The sequence below is a fragment of the Nelumbo lutea genome, chromosome 8 (assembly GCF_056320005.1).
Source record: "Nelumbo lutea isolate HS-2025 chromosome 8, American lotus-T2T, whole genome shotgun sequence".
NCBI classification, from domain to species: Eukaryota; Viridiplantae; Streptophyta; class Magnoliopsida; order Proteales; family Nelumbonaceae; genus Nelumbo; species Nelumbo lutea.
The window spans coordinates 1,405,600-1,425,443 of NC_142691.1; the positions used below are offsets into that span (position 1 = coordinate 1,405,600).

The window sequence follows — 19,844 nt, forward strand, 5'->3', positions numbered from 1 at the left end:
CCAGTCCTAACATGAAATACTTGCAAGCAAGTTTATGTTCACCAAATATAGAATAATAAACAATATAACAAAATGCAATTTGAGCTATCTGCAATCACGGCAGGTTGCTAGTATCAATAGTAGGAATCTTGCAATTCATATTCAAATTCTGCATTTATGTATGCTATGATTAAAATACTAAGTGATCAGTTACCTGCAATTGATGCTCACTAAACAACTGAAGCAATCCAAACTCAGGATGAGCAACTAGTTCAATTAATTCATCATGGTCTTCAGGTGTTTCACCTGACTCAACAAGCGAAACAGAAACCTGCAAATACAACAAGGATTCGTAACACTGTAAACATCAAAATGAAATATAAATAACAATAAATAAAAGAGGATTTATATTCCTCAGAAAGTTTTGAGTAGAGAACAGGGTTGGGCCTTCTAATAAAAGAGAACAGCTGAGGTTAATAAAAAAGAAAACAGGGTAATTTGTTGCATAGTGTGAAATAATACCTGCATACATCGAAGAACTATTTCTGGAAGACAGCACCGGCGACAGAGACCACGAACAATGTATGTTGCTGGATTTTCCAGAGAACCATCCTTGCTTGAATACCAAGCATCCAAACGAGATATATCCAATGTAACTCCAGCTTGAAATCTAACAAGCTCACCTGAAAAAAGAACTCAAGTTCGTAGTTCCTAAGTGTCCATAGCAAAATAAAGAGAACAGAGTCACTAGTTGCAAATTATATTTCCTTACCTTTGAAACCAGCTGCCAAGACAGTAGCAAGGATGCCACCATCACTGTTATCCTGTGGCCCAAGTCCATCACCCTCAACTGCCAAGCAACGAAGCACTACCTCAATACAACAGCTGTTCCTGGTAGATATAGAGACGTTGACCTGGGTATTATCATGAGCAACAGTTAGTCACATAAAATGAGAGAAGAGAAGGTGATACTGTTACAATAAGTATTGTATAATCGGAATTTCAAAGTCAGACAGCCCTGAGACAAATATTTTGGTTTATAACAACCAATAAATCTAAAGCATTATATATATAAAGCTCTGAGACAAGGTGCTGATGTTGTCAACATCTTCTATTAATGTATCAGCAGGTCTCGGTTGATTTAATGGAAAGTTGTAGTTAAATATGGAAACTACCTCTCATTCTATCCAAGTACACTCACACAGTGCGAATATAAATATTTATAACCACCAGCCAAAATCCCAATAAAGAGAACTGTAAATAAATCAGCCAATAGAAACTATAGTTTAAGAGAATGGGAGAAAAGAATGCGCCTTACAATGTGTCCACCATTTCTCAATCATTACCTGTGATCTTAAGGATCCAAAAGTGATATTTTAGTTGAGATTTTCAAGTTTTATTCCTTTAGAATGCTCGAGGGGTATAAAAGAATTATAAATATTAACAACTTAATTATTACCATGAAACAGAGGCAATAGAGTGAAATTTCATGCTACTCTTGACAATACCTTGAAGTAACATTTAAAATTTTCAAAAGCTTTAGCATGTCAGTGTAAAGTTTAAACTTTAAGATGTAAATATTATATACTAGAATTTGAAATTATAATTAGCATGAAACCAAACGTTTCAAGTCCAGCTAGACACTATCAAAAGGTTCAGGTACATTCTATTAACTCATCACAAATTGCATTGGAGTTGGGAGAATTTGATCAAGCCCAAGTAATTTTCATTCCAGTATGCTTAGTCTCCCAGTGATTCAGAATGTTAGACAAGGATCAGTTTCTTCTTTCTCTTCCCTATGAGACATCATCTTTGTAATTCCTAGCTTGGAAGCCTCGGATAATGAGTTGGCTAACATTCTTTCTAATAATTATTTCAATTGGGATAGGGGTTATACTTCGCTGGTTTGTCTCTTGTTTTGTTTGTGGTATCCTGTCTTTACTTTCTGGTTTTACTGCTCTTGTTCTGTTAATATCTTTTTTTATACTATCAAATAATACTTTCTTTCTTCAGCCATACTTTTGGTTATTTCAATTTCATTGAGGATTCAGGAACTGTTTAATGATCTGGAATAATATGAAATTTCAACTGTCCTCCCAAATCCACAATGTATATGACAAGTAACTAGAGTATAATTACAAGTTTTGCCGTTGGTGGGACACCTCTTGCTCTAGGTCACAGGTCAGAAATCCAGAAGTCAAATTAGTAAGATGATAAATTCCAGTTGGCTCATCTAGTAAAGTCAGTAAATCTAGTATCCATTGACTAGACCTGCTCATGGGCCGGGCTCAGGTAGAGCTTTTGCCAAAATTTGAATGGGCCCAGATTGAAGCCCAAGCCCTGAAGCAGAGTAAAATGTTAATGGGCGAGCCAGAAGCCCAGCCTGCAAACAGGTCTATCACTGACTTGGTATCAAATTCTGCTCTCAACACAACACCCCCCCCACACACACAAAAACAAAAAAAAAAACAAAAAAAAATCAAAAAAAAAAAAAAGAAAAAATTTCCCAAGCAAAACGATATATGATCATCATGCTTACAAGGAAAAAAGGTATATGATCATATGATCCCAAATATTAGGAGTGCCACTCGTTCTGGCCCAAAACCAACCGAAGTTGTAGGATGGATAGCAGCAGTTTCATAAGATGTTACTTGTACCAGAATGAAACCTTCCAAGCTAAATAACCTTTGTTGAGCTTGGTTAATGTTTTAGAAAACCTGAACCATTCCCAACCCAACAACACTTACTATTCTACGTGCACAAATGGTTTTGGTCAGCATGGTTCAGCTTGGATTGGCCCATCTAAGCCTGGGTTTAAGCTTGAATTTAACTCAAACATGATGAACATAGCAGTGGTAATTAAATTAACTGAAGAACTGGTCCATTTAGTCAGGCCATTAAGATGATTTTATGCAGGTTTTGTGCTCAAGATACCTTATAGGTAAAGGCCTAAAAGTATCAATCAACTATGGCCCAGATAAACGAAGGCAGCAATAGCACAATAGCTTCAAGCACCATCCTATCTTTTCTATTTTAGTGTACAAACATGCACACACACACACACATACCATTAACTGGCGTTTTAGTACAACTTCTTCACTGACAGAAGAGTAGAGAGCGCTTGTCAATGTAGTGCAGGAGGTGGCATCTGGATACATGCATTCACCAGAAGGTAGACAAAGCAGTGCAGTGGCATGTAATTCAAGGAACACTGGATCTTCTGATCGATAAAAATGATCTTCATTGGCAACCAGCCACGGGCTTTCTTTCCCTAAAAAGAGCAGAATCATCAAAATATCACACATGGCATAACAATCCTATTATAGATAGATAAATAGACACATCCATGCACATGGAAACATGATTAGGAATGGTCCACCCAGATAGTATCACAGAAAAGGTATTTGGCACATGTGGAAGAATGGTGTTTTCAGTGTTAAAATCCTTAGAAGAAGAGAAGAAGAAGAAGACAAAGTATTTGGAGCTGTCAAAAGTGAGAAGGTGGCAGCCCCTCTTATTATTTTTAATAGGGTAACCATAGAGATGGGCAAAAAGATTAATCATCCCCTGACACTAAAATATAACAGAAAACTTACATAATCAACAGGTCATAATGACATACCCAGATTAAGAACTTTCTGGCATTATTTTACTTGAAAAAAATTTTAAGGCACAATACTTTTGTGTTATCAAAACAACGGTCAAACAACATTCAACAGTGAATTAACAACTCACTTGATAATAGGAGCAGTGATGCACGTAACATTTCTTTAGCAGCTGCAATAGCTCTCTGTCCTTCCTCTGGAGAAATCTCATCGGGAGAAACTGCTGCATTTTCCAACTCTATTTTGAGCCAATTTCTATAAGTTGCATCACAAGAATAGTATTTGCTCTGTTTAGAAAGGGAAAATTAGTACTTTATCTTAGAACTAAAAGGTTCTAACAGATAATGGCATGACAAAAGTCAGACCGGTCTGTAAGATCTACTCATATTTACAACAATGAGAGATGGTTGATTGAAGCATACCCAATCCTGGAATTCTTTTAAATTCTCAGGAATATCATGATCCTCTAAGGAAAGCAGCACCTTTGTAGGTTGTTTCAAAGGCTCAACAAGGAAACTAAGTAGCATGTGTGCTCCAATGGGCAGTTTAGGAACTCTCCACATGGAAATCAGAGAAAATTCCCTAAACAGTACATTGCTATATAAAGAACCAAATGATCAGTATTCCCATAGTCAGAAAGAAGTAGATCAACCAAATAAGAAGAAAACAAAATAAATGGAACAAATACAACTGCATCACTAGAGTGCACATATAGTGACATTGAGTGCAATAAATCAAACTAAAAACAAGACAATATACATTTATATTAGAATCCAGCCTGCCTTGAATTCTTTTAGAATGGTAACAGTAGAAATAGGAGAAAGAAGAAGAAGAAGAAGAAGAAGAAGAAGAGAAGAGAATAGAGAGGGAGAAAGGTCGAGTTCGAACAAGAGAGAAAATTAGCCTCTCCATTTGGCGAGATCTATTTTATATTTCTATTAAGCAGCAAAGGACACCTTTGCCCCTACTTAAGTGAGGGATGCAAGAACTGACATAACTTTACACATCAACAACTTAAACATAAGCATAAAGACAAAATTACCCCTACACAATCGACATTAAAACTCCCCCTCAAGCTGGTGAGTATATATCATATAGTCCCAGCTTGTTACATATGTAGTCCCCTCTTCCCCGACTCAATCCTTTGGTAAACAAGTCTGCCCACTGGTTTCCTGTGTTAACATATGCAGTATCTATCACTCCACTCAGCACCTTCTCTCTCACAAAGTGACAGTCAACCTCTATGTGCTTGGTTCTCTCATGAAACATCGGATTAGAAGAGATATGGACTGCAACCTGATTGTCACAGTAGAACTTCATTGGAGTGTTAACAGTGTACCCCATCTCCTGTAGAAGGTTCCTCAGCCACACTAATTCACAAGTAGTATGTGCCATAGCTCTATACTCTGCCTCTGCACTGCTTCTTGCCACGATTGTTTGTTTCTTACTTTTCCATGTCACCAGATTACCCCCAAGAAAAGTACAATAGCCTGTAGTGGATCTCCTATTAGATATAGAACCAGCCCAATCAACATCAGTATATCCTTCTATTTCAACTTTTTCTCCACTTCTATATATCAAACCACAATCAGGAACCCCCTTTAAATACCTCACAATCCTTAGAATTGCATCCCGATGTGGAACCCGAGGTTTCTGCATGAATTGACTTACCACACTAACCGCAAATGAAATGTCTGGCTGAGTAATGGTTAGGTAGTTCAGTTTACCTACTAGCCGCCGGTACCTGCCAGGGTCTTCAAACTCTTCACCCATATCACTACTCAGCTTAGTGTTTGCTTCCATAGGTGTTTCAACTGGTTTAGCACCTAACAATCCTGTTTCTTCCAACAAATCAAGAACATATTCCCTTTGGCACAAGTTAATACCATGCTTAGACCTTGCTACTTCTATCCCCAAGAAATACTTTAGTTTAGCAAGGTCCTTTGTTTGAAAGTGTTCCTATAGAAAGGTTTTCAACCTATCAATTCCCACTTTATCATTCCCGGTAATAACAATATCATCTACATATACCACCAATAGGATCTCTCCAGCCTGAGAGTCATGACTAAAGATTGAATGGTCAACTTGGCACCGTTTCATACCAAACTTCTTAACCACCTCATTGAACCTACCAAACCATGCTCGAGGAGACTATTTAAGTCCATAAATAGCATTCTTTAATCGACACACCTTACCATCCTCCCCCTGAGTAACAAACCCCGGTGGTTGCTCCATATAGACCTCCTCAAGTAGATTACCATGTAAGAAAGCATTCTTGATATCAAGCTGATAGAGAGGCTAATCATACATAGCAGCAAGAGATATCACAACAAGAACTGAACCAATCTTAGCAACTAGGGAGAAGGTCTCTGTGTAGTCAATACCATAGGTTTGGGAGTATCCTTTGGCAACCAGTCTAGCTTTCAACTGCTCTACACTACCATCAGGTAAGTATTTAACAGTGTAAACCCACTTACAACCGACAACCTGCTTACTAGGAGGAAGTGTGGTGAGGTCCCATGTACGATTATGAGTTAAGCGGAGAGTTCTTCTTCCATTGCATGGTGCCACCTTGGAGAGGCAAGAGCTTCTTGGACATCCTTAGGGACAACAACATAGGATAACAAGGAGATAAAGTGGCGATGGGAAGCGGAAAAGTGAGTAAGAGAAACATAATTAAAAATAGGATGAAGGGTACAATTGCATTTACCTTTCCACAAGGCAATGGGAAGATCAAGTTCAGACACTGGGGTTCGGGCTAGTGTGGGAACAACTACAGGATCTGTTGATGATGATGGAGCTGGAGGAGGAGCCGGTACATATTGGTGATGTGTATACACTTGATGAATAGGTGGTTGTTCAACAGGTGGTGGCACCGGAGGCAAAGACTTGGTCACAGCTGGAACAAGTGGAACAAATCCACAATTAGAAGGGGAAGAAAAGGAGGTGGTGAGGAGGAAGAAACATCACCTGACTCAAGAAAAACGGAGTGGACTCAAACAAAGTAACATTAGCACACACAAAGGAACGTCAAGAACTAGGACGATAACACTTATACCCTTTCTGGGTCCGAGAATAGACAAGGAAGATGCACTTAATGGATTATGCATCTAACTTGTCCCTTCCCGGTCCCAGATTATGATCAAAACAGACACACCCAAAAACCCGAGGAGAAAGGGGAAACGAAGACAAGGTAGGAAACAAAGTGGTGAAGGGAGAATGACCATTAAGGATAGATGTGGGCATCCGGTTAATTAGGAAGCAAGAAGTAAGCACAACATCACTCCAAAAAGGTTTGGGTACATTCATGTGGTGCATGAGGGATCGAGCAGTTTTCAAAAGATGACGATTCTTTCTCTCAACCACACTATTTTGTGGGGTGTAGGTACATGAAGTCTGATGGATAATGCCAATGTTGGTCCAAATATTCTTGAAATGATGTAAAAAAATATTCATGACCATTATCAGAATGAAAAATTTTAATGTGGACACCAAATTGGTTACGATTTCAGCATAAAATTTTTGGAAGATGGCAAACAATTCACTCATTTCTTTCATTAAATAAAGCCACATCATCCTTGAATAATCATAAACAAAAATATCAAAATATTTATACCCATTGTATGTCATTACTTTATAAGGACCCCAAACATCTGAATAAACTAAAGAAAAAGGACTCGATATACGTTTATCAACCCTATGACTAAAGGGAACAGGATAATGTTTCCCCAACTGACACGACTCACAATCCAAAACAGAAAGATAACTCAACGAAGGAACAAGAGACTTCAAAACTTTCAGCGAAGGATGACCAAACCGACAGTGCCACTGGAGAGGAGAGAGATGACTGGAGAACTGTTGACGTATTTCCACCACCGTCAAGATAATACAATCGTCCAGCTTCATGGCCTCCACCAATCTTCATCCCCGTCTTGAGGCCCTGAAAAACACATGAAGAATGGTAAAAAGTAAGAGAGCAATAAAGAGACTTGGTCAACTTAGTAACCGACATAAGGTTAAATGGAAATTTAGGGACATACAAAACTGAGGATAAGGGTAAAGGGTCAATGTTAACATTACCAACACCACAAATAGAGGTTGTGGAGCCATTAGCAAGGGTAACAGATTGTGATGTTGGGCAATGAGAGGGGGAAGAAAACACACATGGAGTTCTAGTCATGTGATCGGAGGCTCCAGAGTCAATAATCCAGGGATTGGGTGTGGATGCCAGACAAGCCATACCTGAGTGTGCAAGAGTGGATGTGTTCTGTTGAGATGTGGCCTGGACAAACCTCCCATAATCATCACGGGGGACACTCATCATCTCCTTTCCAGGAGCATCTGTGGATGTAGGGAGCATCTGATAAGCTGAATGGCTTTCTTGTCTGACGCTGCTATCACTGGTCATGGCATGATTGGCCCAAGTTGAAGGTGGACTATGCAAATCATAACAATAATTAATGGTATGCCCATCCATACCACAATGTGTACATCTCCTCATACCTGAACTACGTCCTTTGCCGCAGACTCCCCCTGAATCTCGACCTCCAGTACGACCACCATCATGGTTATATACGTAGGTCCACCACCACCACTACGGCCATATACTAGTCCACTGCTACCACTACAACCAGATTGAGCTCCCCGAGCTCCACCTTTAGTACCACGACCCCTTGATACTACAAAGGCTGATCTATCAAAAACACTAGAGTTCTTGGTAGATCCAATAGAAATCCTCCTAAATCGAGCAAACATCTCTTCTAAGGAAGGGAGAGCTGATCCTCCTAGTATTTGTGCCCACATTGGTTCATATTCAGATTTCAACCCCACCAAAAATTGGGTCACATCTAGTTTTCTCTTTGCTGTTCTGAATTTTAACATCAAAGATGAGGGGGTGATGTTTGCTCACTTAGTATGTTTCTCATACTAGCATAGTATTCCTCAAGACTCTAATTACCCTGTTGCAAATTAAGGTATTCTTGATACAGGTGATATACACTAATTGTGTTGTCTTGACCCGAATACAACTTCTTAGCATAGTCCCACACTTCCTTGGCAGTATCAAAAAACATGAAATTCATACTAATGTTGGGTTCTATACTGTTCCATAACCATGTGATAATCTGTGCATCTTCTTGTTCCCAGTCATCATACTCATGAGAGTCAGTAGAGGGCTTTTCCTCCCTTATGTGTTTCACTTTCTTCTTTGCCTTAAGAAAGACTTCTACAGATTTTGCCCAAGGTACATAATTTTCTCAATTTAGCTTAATAGAGGTCATCTAGACATTCAGGTAGTCAATAGGGACCATCACACTAGTTATACTGTCACTGTTGTATCCAATTGCTGAATTATGTTATTGCTGAATTCTACACATTACAAACTGAACTACACTATTCTCAGAGTAGAAGATCAAGATTGTAATCAGTCTTGAATCCTAAAAGGTTTTAGGTTTGCAAAACAGAAGAGAAAGTGAGAGAAAGGAGAGAGAATAGAAGAGAAACAAGAGAACACAAATTGTTGAAAGGAGGAACAGATTCTTTCTCATCTGCCGCCGCCACTCTCTTAATATTTATAGGTTATGTTTAGTACATAATGGAAAGGACACATCTGCCCTTGGTACTTACATAATAAATAAAGTAAATAAAAACTGAAATAAATAACAACTGAATTAACAAACTGACTCAAACTGACACTATTATAACTGAAACAAATAGCTACACTGCCGTCCTACGAACACAGTGGGGACCACTGCAGTGGGGCCCACATCAGTGTTCTCTACACTCAGCACTTGTTATTGCTGAATACTGCACTCTCTACACCACAACCCTACCACACAACTACCTGAAAACTCACCACACTGTTTGAGGATCACTCCCCCTTCAAATCACACTGAAATTTGCATAAACCCTAACACACTACAACCTGAATTCCCACCATACAATCTGAAACATACTCATCATTTGATTCACAATAAAAACTGCATAAAAACCTATTACCTGATCACAAGAATATCAGACTATACTCGGCACCCATTGCATCACACATATCAGCCCTCTTCTATTCATCGATTAGGGGAGGGCTTCCTACAAACCACAACAACCAACCACGAACTGCACGACTGGAGCCATAGAAACCTCCAAGGGAAGAGGGCGATCACTCCTTTTCAGCCCCTTCCCTTATCTCCAACTAATGGCAAAGAAAACAAGAGAAAACCCTAGAATGGGTGCGTGAAGAACAGAATTCTGGGCAATTTCGATTTTCTCAATTAGGCTCTGATACCATATTAGAATCCAGTCTGCCTTTGAATTCTGTTAGAATGGTAACAGTAGAAATAGGAGAAAGAAGAGAAGATAATAGAGAGGGAGAAAGGTCTGGTTCAAACAACAGAGAAAATTAGTCTCTCTCCATTCGGCCAGATCTATTTTATAGTTCTATTAATCAGCAAAGGACACCTTTGCCCCTACTTAAGTGAGGGACACAAGAACTAACATAACTTTACACATCGGCAACTTAAACATAAGCATAAAGACAAAATTACCCCTACACAATTGACATTAACAATTTAAAAACCACTTTAGTTAACAAAAACTATATTTCATTATTTTAGGGTAGAAGAATGTATCGGGATATACGCATGCGTATCGGAGAACAACTAAGATACGCATAGATACACTTGGAAACACTATAAATATTTTAATAAATCATAAAAATGCATCAACAACACTAAATATAAGACCTCAATGAGGTGTATATACATTAAATTAATATATTCTAATGGTTTTATGAAGAAATATATTATAGCTCATTATAATTTCATTAAAAATCCTATGCTTAACTATAATTCATAAATGGTAATTCTTAAGTTTTAATGTTTTATGGGATGAGAAAAACCCAACTCTCCTATCCAACCATAAAACATGCATTGGCACAGCTTCTATGTGAAAATATAATTAATAATTAATATTTATTATTCATTTTCACAAATTATAAAAAATAAATAAACATTATATAATATATTCAAAAATAGTTATTAAAGAAGAAATTTCAATAGCCTTGTGGATATGATAGATCATCCATAGAATTATAATATATTCAACCATTGTGATCAAATGGTAAAATATATTAATAATTAATTAATTTTTAATTCAAAAAATATAAAAATAGAAAAAATAATTATTAAAGAAGAAATTTCAATTGGTCTGTGGATATTATAGATCACCCATAGAATTATAATATATTCAATTGTTGTGATCAAATGAAAAAATATTATTAATCATTATTTATTTTTTTAATTCTAAAAATATAAAAAATCAAAAAATATATTAAATAAGAAATTTCAACTGCTCTATGGATATGATAGATAAATCCATAGATCTAAAACATATTTAATCTTTATAGGTAGAGAAAAAATTACATTTTCAAATTTTTGTTAATTTATATTTTCCCCAAATATCTTCATGAAATTTCCATAAATCTACTAATAACACAAAAAAAAATTGTGATTTTGAATGTAAGAAATGTAGATCAACATAAATTTAAACATTTAGGAAAAAATCACAAGATATTATAAAAGATTGAAAAATTTTACTTATTTTTTCCATATTTTTCAAAATTTGAAAAATCTTAAAAAATAATTAACGATTCACACTTGTTTCTTGTAAACTTTTACAAATCTAGCACTCCATGAATGAAGTTTGGAGTTTCAGAGACATTTGGGGGTGAAAGAAGGCTTATTTCGGGGAAAAAAGCTTGATTTTCCCCTTTAATTTTTTTTTAGTTTTTGGCTGTATCTTTTTTGTCGATACGCCCCCGATACACATGAAAAAAGATGAAACATCCGATTTCCATGTGCATCCTGTATCGATTTTTCAAAGATATGATATGGTATGCTCCGTATCAGGCATATCGTATCGAAATTTAAACCTCGCATGAAAGCTTTGTCCCAAGTCCCAAGACTCCCAACTATATGGAGTTGGCCTCAATAGGAAAAGAAAAACAAAAACCAAAAGCATTTGGCAGGAAAAAACATGCAATAGGAATAAATGGAGCCCTAACTCGAGGATTACAAATGTAGAAGGCAAGATTATGCTTTTTCCCATAATTATATTTCAAAAGCTGGGATAATTGCTCTCATTAAAGACACATTTTCCAATATGTCAATTATCATATGTTAGCTTTCAAAATGCAGACTAAGTTTAGAAACGATTGGAGCAAGTGAGCAATTGAACTTCATTCTCTCTTTGTTGGGTGGCTTCCTCCCATCTCATTTTCGCTTTTTGTGAATGAAGCGTATACATGTACATCTTCTCATTGTATAGGGACTCTTCCCTATTTATATATCATTATTTAATGAAATTATACTTTACCTTTTCTCAAGATTTCCAAGGAGGAAGATGATTAGACTTGGGGGAAGGATTTGGCCTGACATTATGCAGTATTAGGCAAGTGGCTGTGGAGATTTCTAATGCAGTTGGAAGGCCTATGGCCTTAGGCCACAGTCATTTGGAACAAGTACCGATCGAATCCAAATAGATGATGTTGCTAATTCTCTATGGCCTTAGGCCACAGTCCCTTTATCCATTATGATGTTGGTAATTCTCCATCTTTCGGTTTCTCTTTACTGCTTGACAAGTACCCCCACTTTTCTCTACTACACACATGAATCTTCACAGATTGTGACCAAGCTAAATAGTTGGTGCCATCTAGCTTCACTTTGGTCACAACACCCAGTAGAGATTCCACAGGCCCTCCCGGACCACTTCCGAGTTCCCCATTCTGCCTAATTTCAACTCCAGATGTCTCCATTGATCAAATGAAAATAAACGAAATATAATTTAGGCTTCAACTAAGATCTCCCAATGCCTAGGAAGTGAAAAATCCAAGAGAGATTTTCACACCACCTAGCAAACTGGGAGAAGTTGAGAAAACTCAGTTGCTCCTACCACTGATGGTAGAAAATTCCCCAACCTGAATCAATCTCAATAAGAATCTCTAAGAAGGCCTTCACACCCTGAGCGCCACTCCGGAAGGGTCCCCTTACCCCTCAACTGTAATTCTACTCTAGTCGGCTAGGTTTTTGGTCCAGCTCTCCAAGACACTTCTTGGGCACAAAAAACAGATCAAAACTGATCTCAATTTCTCGAAGAACCTCCCACCGACTAGGCTGAATGAAACATTAATCAACTAACACCTTAGTTCTCCATGCACACTGAGTATGGGATTAAAGAAAAAAAAAGAAAAAGTAGGGTTGCTCTGATACCATGTTGATAGTTAAAGCTGTAAAACAGTGTATTTAATCAATAAAAAAGGAAGAAAAACATATCTCAAACAATGAGTCCATGGCTCTCCCAACATTCTTCTCTATTTTAATTCAATCTATCATAATTAAAAGGAAGTTTAAATAATTGCACCTAGTAGGGTAGCTGTTAACAAGAATAAGATAAATAAATGGAATAAACTATCAGAATTGTTGGGATATTGTGAAGCAGTATTTAGTGTTGGTTTTTGAGAAGTTTCACAGAAGGGGAATAATTAATCGGGGTCTAAATTCCACATCCATTGCTTTGCTTTGGTCCCAAAGAAGAAAGTGGCTTCACAACCAAGTGTTGTCTCTAAAGATAAAGAAAGTTCTTCCTACCATTATTGCACCCAACCAAGGAGCTTTTGTGAAGGGAAGGCAGATCACTGATCAAATATTGATTGCAAATGAGAGTTTGGAGAGCTTTAGGAAATCCAAGAAGAAGGGAGTGGTATAGAAATTAGACTTAGAGAAGGCTTATGATCTAGTTGATTGGTCCTTCTTGTGGAGGTGGTGAGAAGTTTGTGGCATTGGAGACAAATGGTGTAAATGGATTTGGGGTTGTGTTAGGGGTTGCCACTATTCTATCTTGGTGAATGGAACTGTGATGGATTTCTTTCCTGCCTTGAGAGGAATAAGACAAGGAGATCCACTTTCCCCCTTTCTATTCACTTTGATTGCAGATGTCCTAGGGAGACTGATCCATAGAGCTAACTCGAAGAACTTAATAAAAGGATGGAAAGTAGGAAGGGAGGAAGTACCACTTACACACTTGCAGTTTGCAGATGACACTTTGAGTAGATGTCTAATCTCAAAGTGAACTTTAATAAGAGTTTATGGTAGGAGTGAAATTGGAGGAGAGGGAGGTAAGTGAATATGCAGGTATGTTAGGTTGTGCAATCTTGGATTGGCCTTTGATTTACTTAGGCCTCCCCTTAGGAGATAATCCTAGGAAAGAAAGCTTTTGGAACTCGGTATTGGAGAGGTTTGAGAAAAGGCTTGCTTCTTAAAGGAAAAATCATCTCTCCTTAGGGGGGAGAATCACTTTGATTATGTCTACCCTAGCTAACCTTCTTGTTTACTTCCTATCAATGTTTAAGATTCCCGCAAAGGTCTCTAACAAGGTGGAAAAGTTAATGAGGGATTTTTTGTGGGAACCAAGAGAGAAGAAAGATCACAGGGTGAGTTGAGAGGTGGTAACTAGAAGTAAGAAGCTAGGAGGGCTTGGGATTGGGAATATTAGGAAAAGAAACATGGCGTTGTTGGGGAAATGGTTGAGGAGGTTTCCACCGGAAAGGAACAACTTGTGGACAAAGATAGTGGCTAGCATACATGGGCTAGAAGAGAACGACTGGGATCCAAGAATTATGGCAAGGGTTACAGCTGCTTCCCCTTGGAAAGCCATTCATGATCTGCTTCTAGTTTTCTCCCCTTGGATCAAGTATGATTTGAACTCTGGTAATTGAATAAAATTTTGGGAGCAACCTTGGGTTGGGGACTTACCCTTGATGGACCAATTTCCCTCTTTGTATGCTTTGTCAGATTTCAAAAATGAACCCATCTCCTCTTTCTTAGTTCCTTTAGAATCTACTTCAGGTTTTGGGTAGAACCTAGGGCTGAGAAGGGCAATCAGGGATACAGACTTAGGAATGGCAATGGGGCGGGTTCGGGGCGGGGATTACATTCCCCATCCCCGACCCTGACCCCCCAAATCACACGCCATCCCTGTCCCCGATCCCTGGCGGGGAAAGGAATCCCCCCTCCATCCCCGACCCTGACGGGGATGAATTCCCCGTCGGAGACCCGAATCCCTGACAAACTGGAGTGTATCAATGTAAGTTTGGGTGAGTATGTAATAGAGAGATTGAGACGAAGTGAGAGAAAGAGAGAGAGAGGATCATTGGAGAGTTGAGGTCGGCGATGAGAGAGAGTTCGACGGGCGATGGCGACGGTGGTCGGCAACGGTAGACGAAGGTTGAAGGACTGAAACTCTTTTTTGAGTATCTCTTCTCTGCCACTCGAGAAGGCACGAAGCTAGGGTTCTGACGGCGACGGAAAGCAACAATGTTGGCGGTTAGCGAATCGGCGACGAAGACAAAGGCACACACGAAGCTAGGGTTCAGTCGTTCTAGAGACAGAGTTGAGAGCTCTCTCTTCTCTCTATCAAAGACTCAAAGTTGAACTGGCGAGAATTTTGTGCTTTACACTGGGGATTGCATTCCCCATCCCCATCCCCGAACCCGATCGGGGATTCAGGGATCACCCCATCCCCGACCTCAACCCTAACCCGCCAAAGTACCCCCCATACCCGACCCCGTCGGGTTGGGGAGCCCGGGTACCCATCGGGGACGGGGAAAATTGCCACCCCTATACAAACTTGGGTTGTATTTCGTCTCTGATAGCCATCCTTGAAAATGTTTTCTTGGACCCTAGTAAGGAAGACACCATATTTTGAACCCCTTCCTCCTTTGGCTCCTTTTCTTGTGCTTCGTTTTTTGAGACTTTAATTCAGCCTCTTGTTTCTCTTGGATTGTCCTTTCCTGTTAAAAAGATTTGGAGCAAACCCATTCCTCCTCGGGTTGGTAGTTTTTGTTGGGAAACTTTCCTGGAAAGAATTCACACAAATGACTTGCTTCAGAGAAAGAGACCCAATTTCTGTTTACTTCCCAATAGGTGTAATCTTTGCAAAGCTGATGGGGAAATGGGTTACCACCTTATGGTTACTTGTCTGGTTACTAAAATTGTTTGGGAGAGGGCTTTCCCCCTTTTTGGATGTACTTGGAATCCCCCCATGAGTGTGCAAAGTTTGTTCTCTCCTTTGTTCTTTAGATGGCCTAAAAAAAGAGGGAAGGTTATGTGGAGAAGCATTAGGGTGGCAGTGTGCTGGTCCTATGGGAAGAAAGAAATTCATAAATCTTTTCAGACAAGGAAAGAACAACGGAAAACTTACTAGAACTGATACACTTAAGGGTAGCTCACTGGCTGAAATCTATGGAGCTATTCTCAGAATTTTCCATGGCCGACTTATTGAGAAAGTGGAAAGAAATAGCTACCTCTGCCCAATGTAAGAGGACTTTTAGGCCCTCTTGGTGCCCCCCTCCCTCTGGATTCATAAAACTGAATTTTGATGGTAGTGGCTTAAGGAATCCAGGGCCTTTTGGGATTGGGGGCGTGTTCAGGAATGAGGTTGGGATTATTACTACTATATTCTCAGGCCCAAATGGAGAGGGTGACTCTCTAAGGGCTGGGATTCTAGCAGTTCTGGAAGGAACCCAAAGAGCAAGAGAATTAAACATCAAATGATTGGTCCTTGAAGGGGACTTGGAGGTGGTGATTAGGTGGCTGAAGGGAGACAACAGTGGTTTGTGGAGCTACAGCAATGAAAAGAAAAAATTTAAATGGCTGAGTAGGGATATTGAAGTGAACTACAGTTGGGTGAAGGGAAGTGCTAACTCAATGGCTGATGGGTTAGCCAAGCAAGGGGCGCTTAAGGAATCTCTGTTTTGGGCTAATTTTTAGCTTCTTTCCTTGTTCTTTTGTTGTTGGGGAGTTAAGATAGATTACCTCCCCCTTTTTGTAATTAAAGTTTCACAAATCTTATTCATCAATAAAGCTTATCGTTATTGATAAAAAAAATGTACAAAGATCAATATGCCCTCATAGGGCGGCTAATACAAAAAACTCAATAAAAGACTTAAAAACACAACTCTAAAGGGTCCCAACAAGTGTATTGTGGTCCCCATTCCCTAACTATATAAATAATGAACACTAACAAATTTGCACACAATAACCAATAAATCAATGGGATCAGAAGCAATAGTAGGCTCAAGGGAATACCTAGAACCATATCAACCGAACCTGGAATCTTAGATGGTCTGATGAAGAGTGGTGCGGGTTCCCATGTGGGAGCATTGTGTGGAAACAACCCTCTTGCGTTGGTGCTAAAAAAATTGTGAGGCAGGTCGTAATGGGTCATGTAGTGACATGAGAGGAGCTGATGGTGGAACAACAAACGGAACTGATGGTCTAGCTAGTGGAATAGATGAAGGAATAGGAAGGGGAACAGACTATGAGCTCTCCTCCCAAAACACTCCCCCTAAGGAGAACCACTTGAGAAAAAAAAAAATGTGACTAGTTTTTTAAAAGCGCAAGAGGCAATTTGCGCTTGAGGTGCAAGGCGAGGCACATGCCTTTTTGAAGCAAGGCACAAAACACAAAAAATGACAAAGAAATGAAAAAAAAATGTTCAAAGAATTGAAAAAAAAAATCAAAAGAATAGTAAACATAATATTAATACAAAATATAAACCTAAATTTTAAAAAAATGTTTAAAAAAAACCTATTGTCTAAAATTAAAGTACATAAGCATAACGTCTACAGCGTATTCAAATGAAAAACTTAAAATAAAATCAAACATATAAAACATTTTCAAGTGTAATCATCCACGAACAAAAGAAAATAACAGTAACCACTAATGGAAGAAATATGACAAGGCCCTCATACATCAATATGAACAATATCGAAAGCTTAAATTTTACACTCCAAACTGGACAACTGAACAAACTTAAACAAGTTTGGAAATAAACATTGCAAAGAACTGAAAGAAAGATGACCCAAACGATTATGCCATGTCAAAATTTGACTCATCGACTTTGACCCATTACTACTGCTACAACAATGGTGACTCTAATATCTCAGAAGTGCATCTAGAAGGTAGGTTCCATTCACCTCACGACCACTCCCAATCATCCTCTTTGACTCCAAATACTACAAAACACAATTATCAGGAAGAAAGGTCACTGGATAGTTCAAGTTTTTTGTCAAACTACTCACATAAAGGAGATTTGTGTGAAGTCTAGGAACATGTAAAACAAAGGACAAAATAATTCCATCAATCACCCTAATTGTCCCTTTCTAGAACCAGCTGAATCCATCTTGTTCATAATAAGTTGCTCATGCTTCTCCAATTCTGTCCTCACTGCTGCTACTACAATGGACTCCAAGTCAGCTTGAGCAAGAGGTCTTGACGTTTAATTGTCTCCATTTAGCTTATGTTTAACTCTACAAACCATAACCAAATGATCAATCCTAAACTGTCTCATAACATTCCTCCCTACTCTCCTCTTCGAACAGAAAGACATATGCTTAAGAAATCAAAAAATGTGTTGTTTGGCTATATCAAATTCAGGGTTCAGTCCATCTAAGAATTCAAAGACCCTATTCTTCTCCACCAATTTCTAATAGTTTATTGCATTCTTAGTACTCTCCCAAACCACAATCTCTAAATGGTCTATCTCCTACCAAAGCCTTTTCAATATAGAGAAATACATAACAAGAGGTCTATCTCCTTGTTTTGTATTAATCACCTGATTCCTTAACTGATAGGCTCTAGCTACATTCTGATTCCATAATTGATACTCCACCCCAAATCTCCTTCGCAGTATTAGCCCTCAAAAAAAAAAAAAAAAAAAACTAAACTAAAAACTTACCAATGTGAGATAAAATTGAATTACACAGCCAAGGCATCACCATGTAATTTTCCCACACCCATCGGGAAGAATCTGTATCAAGTTTCTTCTCCTCCCCAATAATGTACACCCCAGTTTCCCACAAGCACCAAGAATAGCTAATTGTGCCATTCTAAATCCAATTTTATTGTGGTAACAATCCAAGATCCAAAAGGATCACTAGCACCTCCTACACCCAGACTCAGGTCACCAGTTGACCTCTACTTAGTATTCCTACCCTCCATTTCAATTAAATCAGATTAAAAACAAAAAAGGATCAGGTACAAACACTCCAAGATCAAATGGGTGCTATGGAAGGAAAGAGAACAGTCGATCTCTCTGGAGGCTAAAAAAAGGCCAGAAACTGAACCACCCCCTAGAAAAAGCTGTAAGGTATTTAAAAAAAAAAGCATGAGCACCTAACACCAAGTCAAATTGAATAATCCAACTTGACTAGGACTCTTCCCTGCACTCCATTTTTTCCTGATTTTGATGCCAAAATACAGATCACCTTCTTGATGACTGCAAACCACCAAAAAAACCAACTAGGCAATCTAAAGCATATCAATCAGCCCTCTATTCCCTCATGCAATCAGCTAAATTAGGAGTGCATGAATCAGCCCCAAGGAAGCCTAACCTGGCTCTGGTACCAAGTAGAAATCTGCTGAAATAAAAAACTGTAGAAGAAAGGAAGAGGAGGCAATGTAATCTACACACCCTCTTCCATTAGTACTTATACTTTAAGTAAAAGGTGTGTAGAATGGCTGATGCAAAAAACATAATAGAAACATAAAAAACACTACTCTAAAAGCTTCCAAATAGTATGTTGTGGTCCCCACCTATTAACTAAACAAATAATAAAAAAAAACAGGTAAAAAAGATGTAAAATCCTCAACAAAATAATTGGTTCCAAATCTAAATCAGATCGGGACAGGCAAGAACCGGAACTGACCCAATTATTAATCAGGACAATGGAACCAGAACCATTATAATTGGTTTGATCAGTTCAGGTCCATTGGCTAGACCGTAGACCCGACCCATTGACTGCCCTATGAAGAAGCAAATACCAATTAGGTCTTCTCTTTTGGAGATTCTCATACATATTAATTTTCACGTAAACCACTTCCCAAGAAAACGCTTATTTTAGGTGGCATTAGTCCACTCAAAATTGCCTAGTAGGAAAAACCGGCAGAGGAAAGCAAGCATTCAAAGCTTGTTTCTTAAAGAAAGAGGTGCAAGAAAAAAACCCAGAGTACAACCAGTCCAGATTCTCAAATCAAACAAAATGCTCTCTAAAGCCTCTTCTCAACTCCAAATCCTAAACCCCATACATGATCTGAAAAACAAGCGCAGTAGGAAAATGATGATTGATCCATGATAGGCACATCCCCCACCAAAGGTCTCAGAATTTAGAAGGGTTAGGTGGAGAAAAATAAAAGTATTCTGCCACTTAAA

At 38.6% G+C, this 19,844-nt stretch overlaps 1 protein-coding gene across 2 annotated transcripts in view; it reads right to left on the minus strand.

Annotated features, from left to right (window-relative positions):
- LOC148842103 (nuclear pore complex protein) overlaps window positions 1-19,844 on the minus strand; it is a 77,818-nt gene that overhangs the window by 1,223 nt on the left and 56,751 nt on the right. For both annotated transcript variants that reach the window (XM_088959757.1, XM_088959756.1), the window contains exons 18-23: window positions 4,007-4,181; window positions 3,715-3,871; window positions 3,048-3,250; window positions 752-893; window positions 502-662; window positions 194-310 (exon numbers count right to left, since the gene is read on the minus strand). In XM_088959757.1, the coding sequence (XP_088815883.1) occupies window positions 194-310; window positions 502-662; window positions 752-893; window positions 3,048-3,250; window positions 3,715-3,871; window positions 4,007-4,181 (955 nt within the window). The remainder of the gene's footprint in view (window positions 1-193; window positions 311-501; window positions 663-751; window positions 894-3,047; window positions 3,251-3,714; window positions 3,872-4,006; window positions 4,182-19,844) is intronic.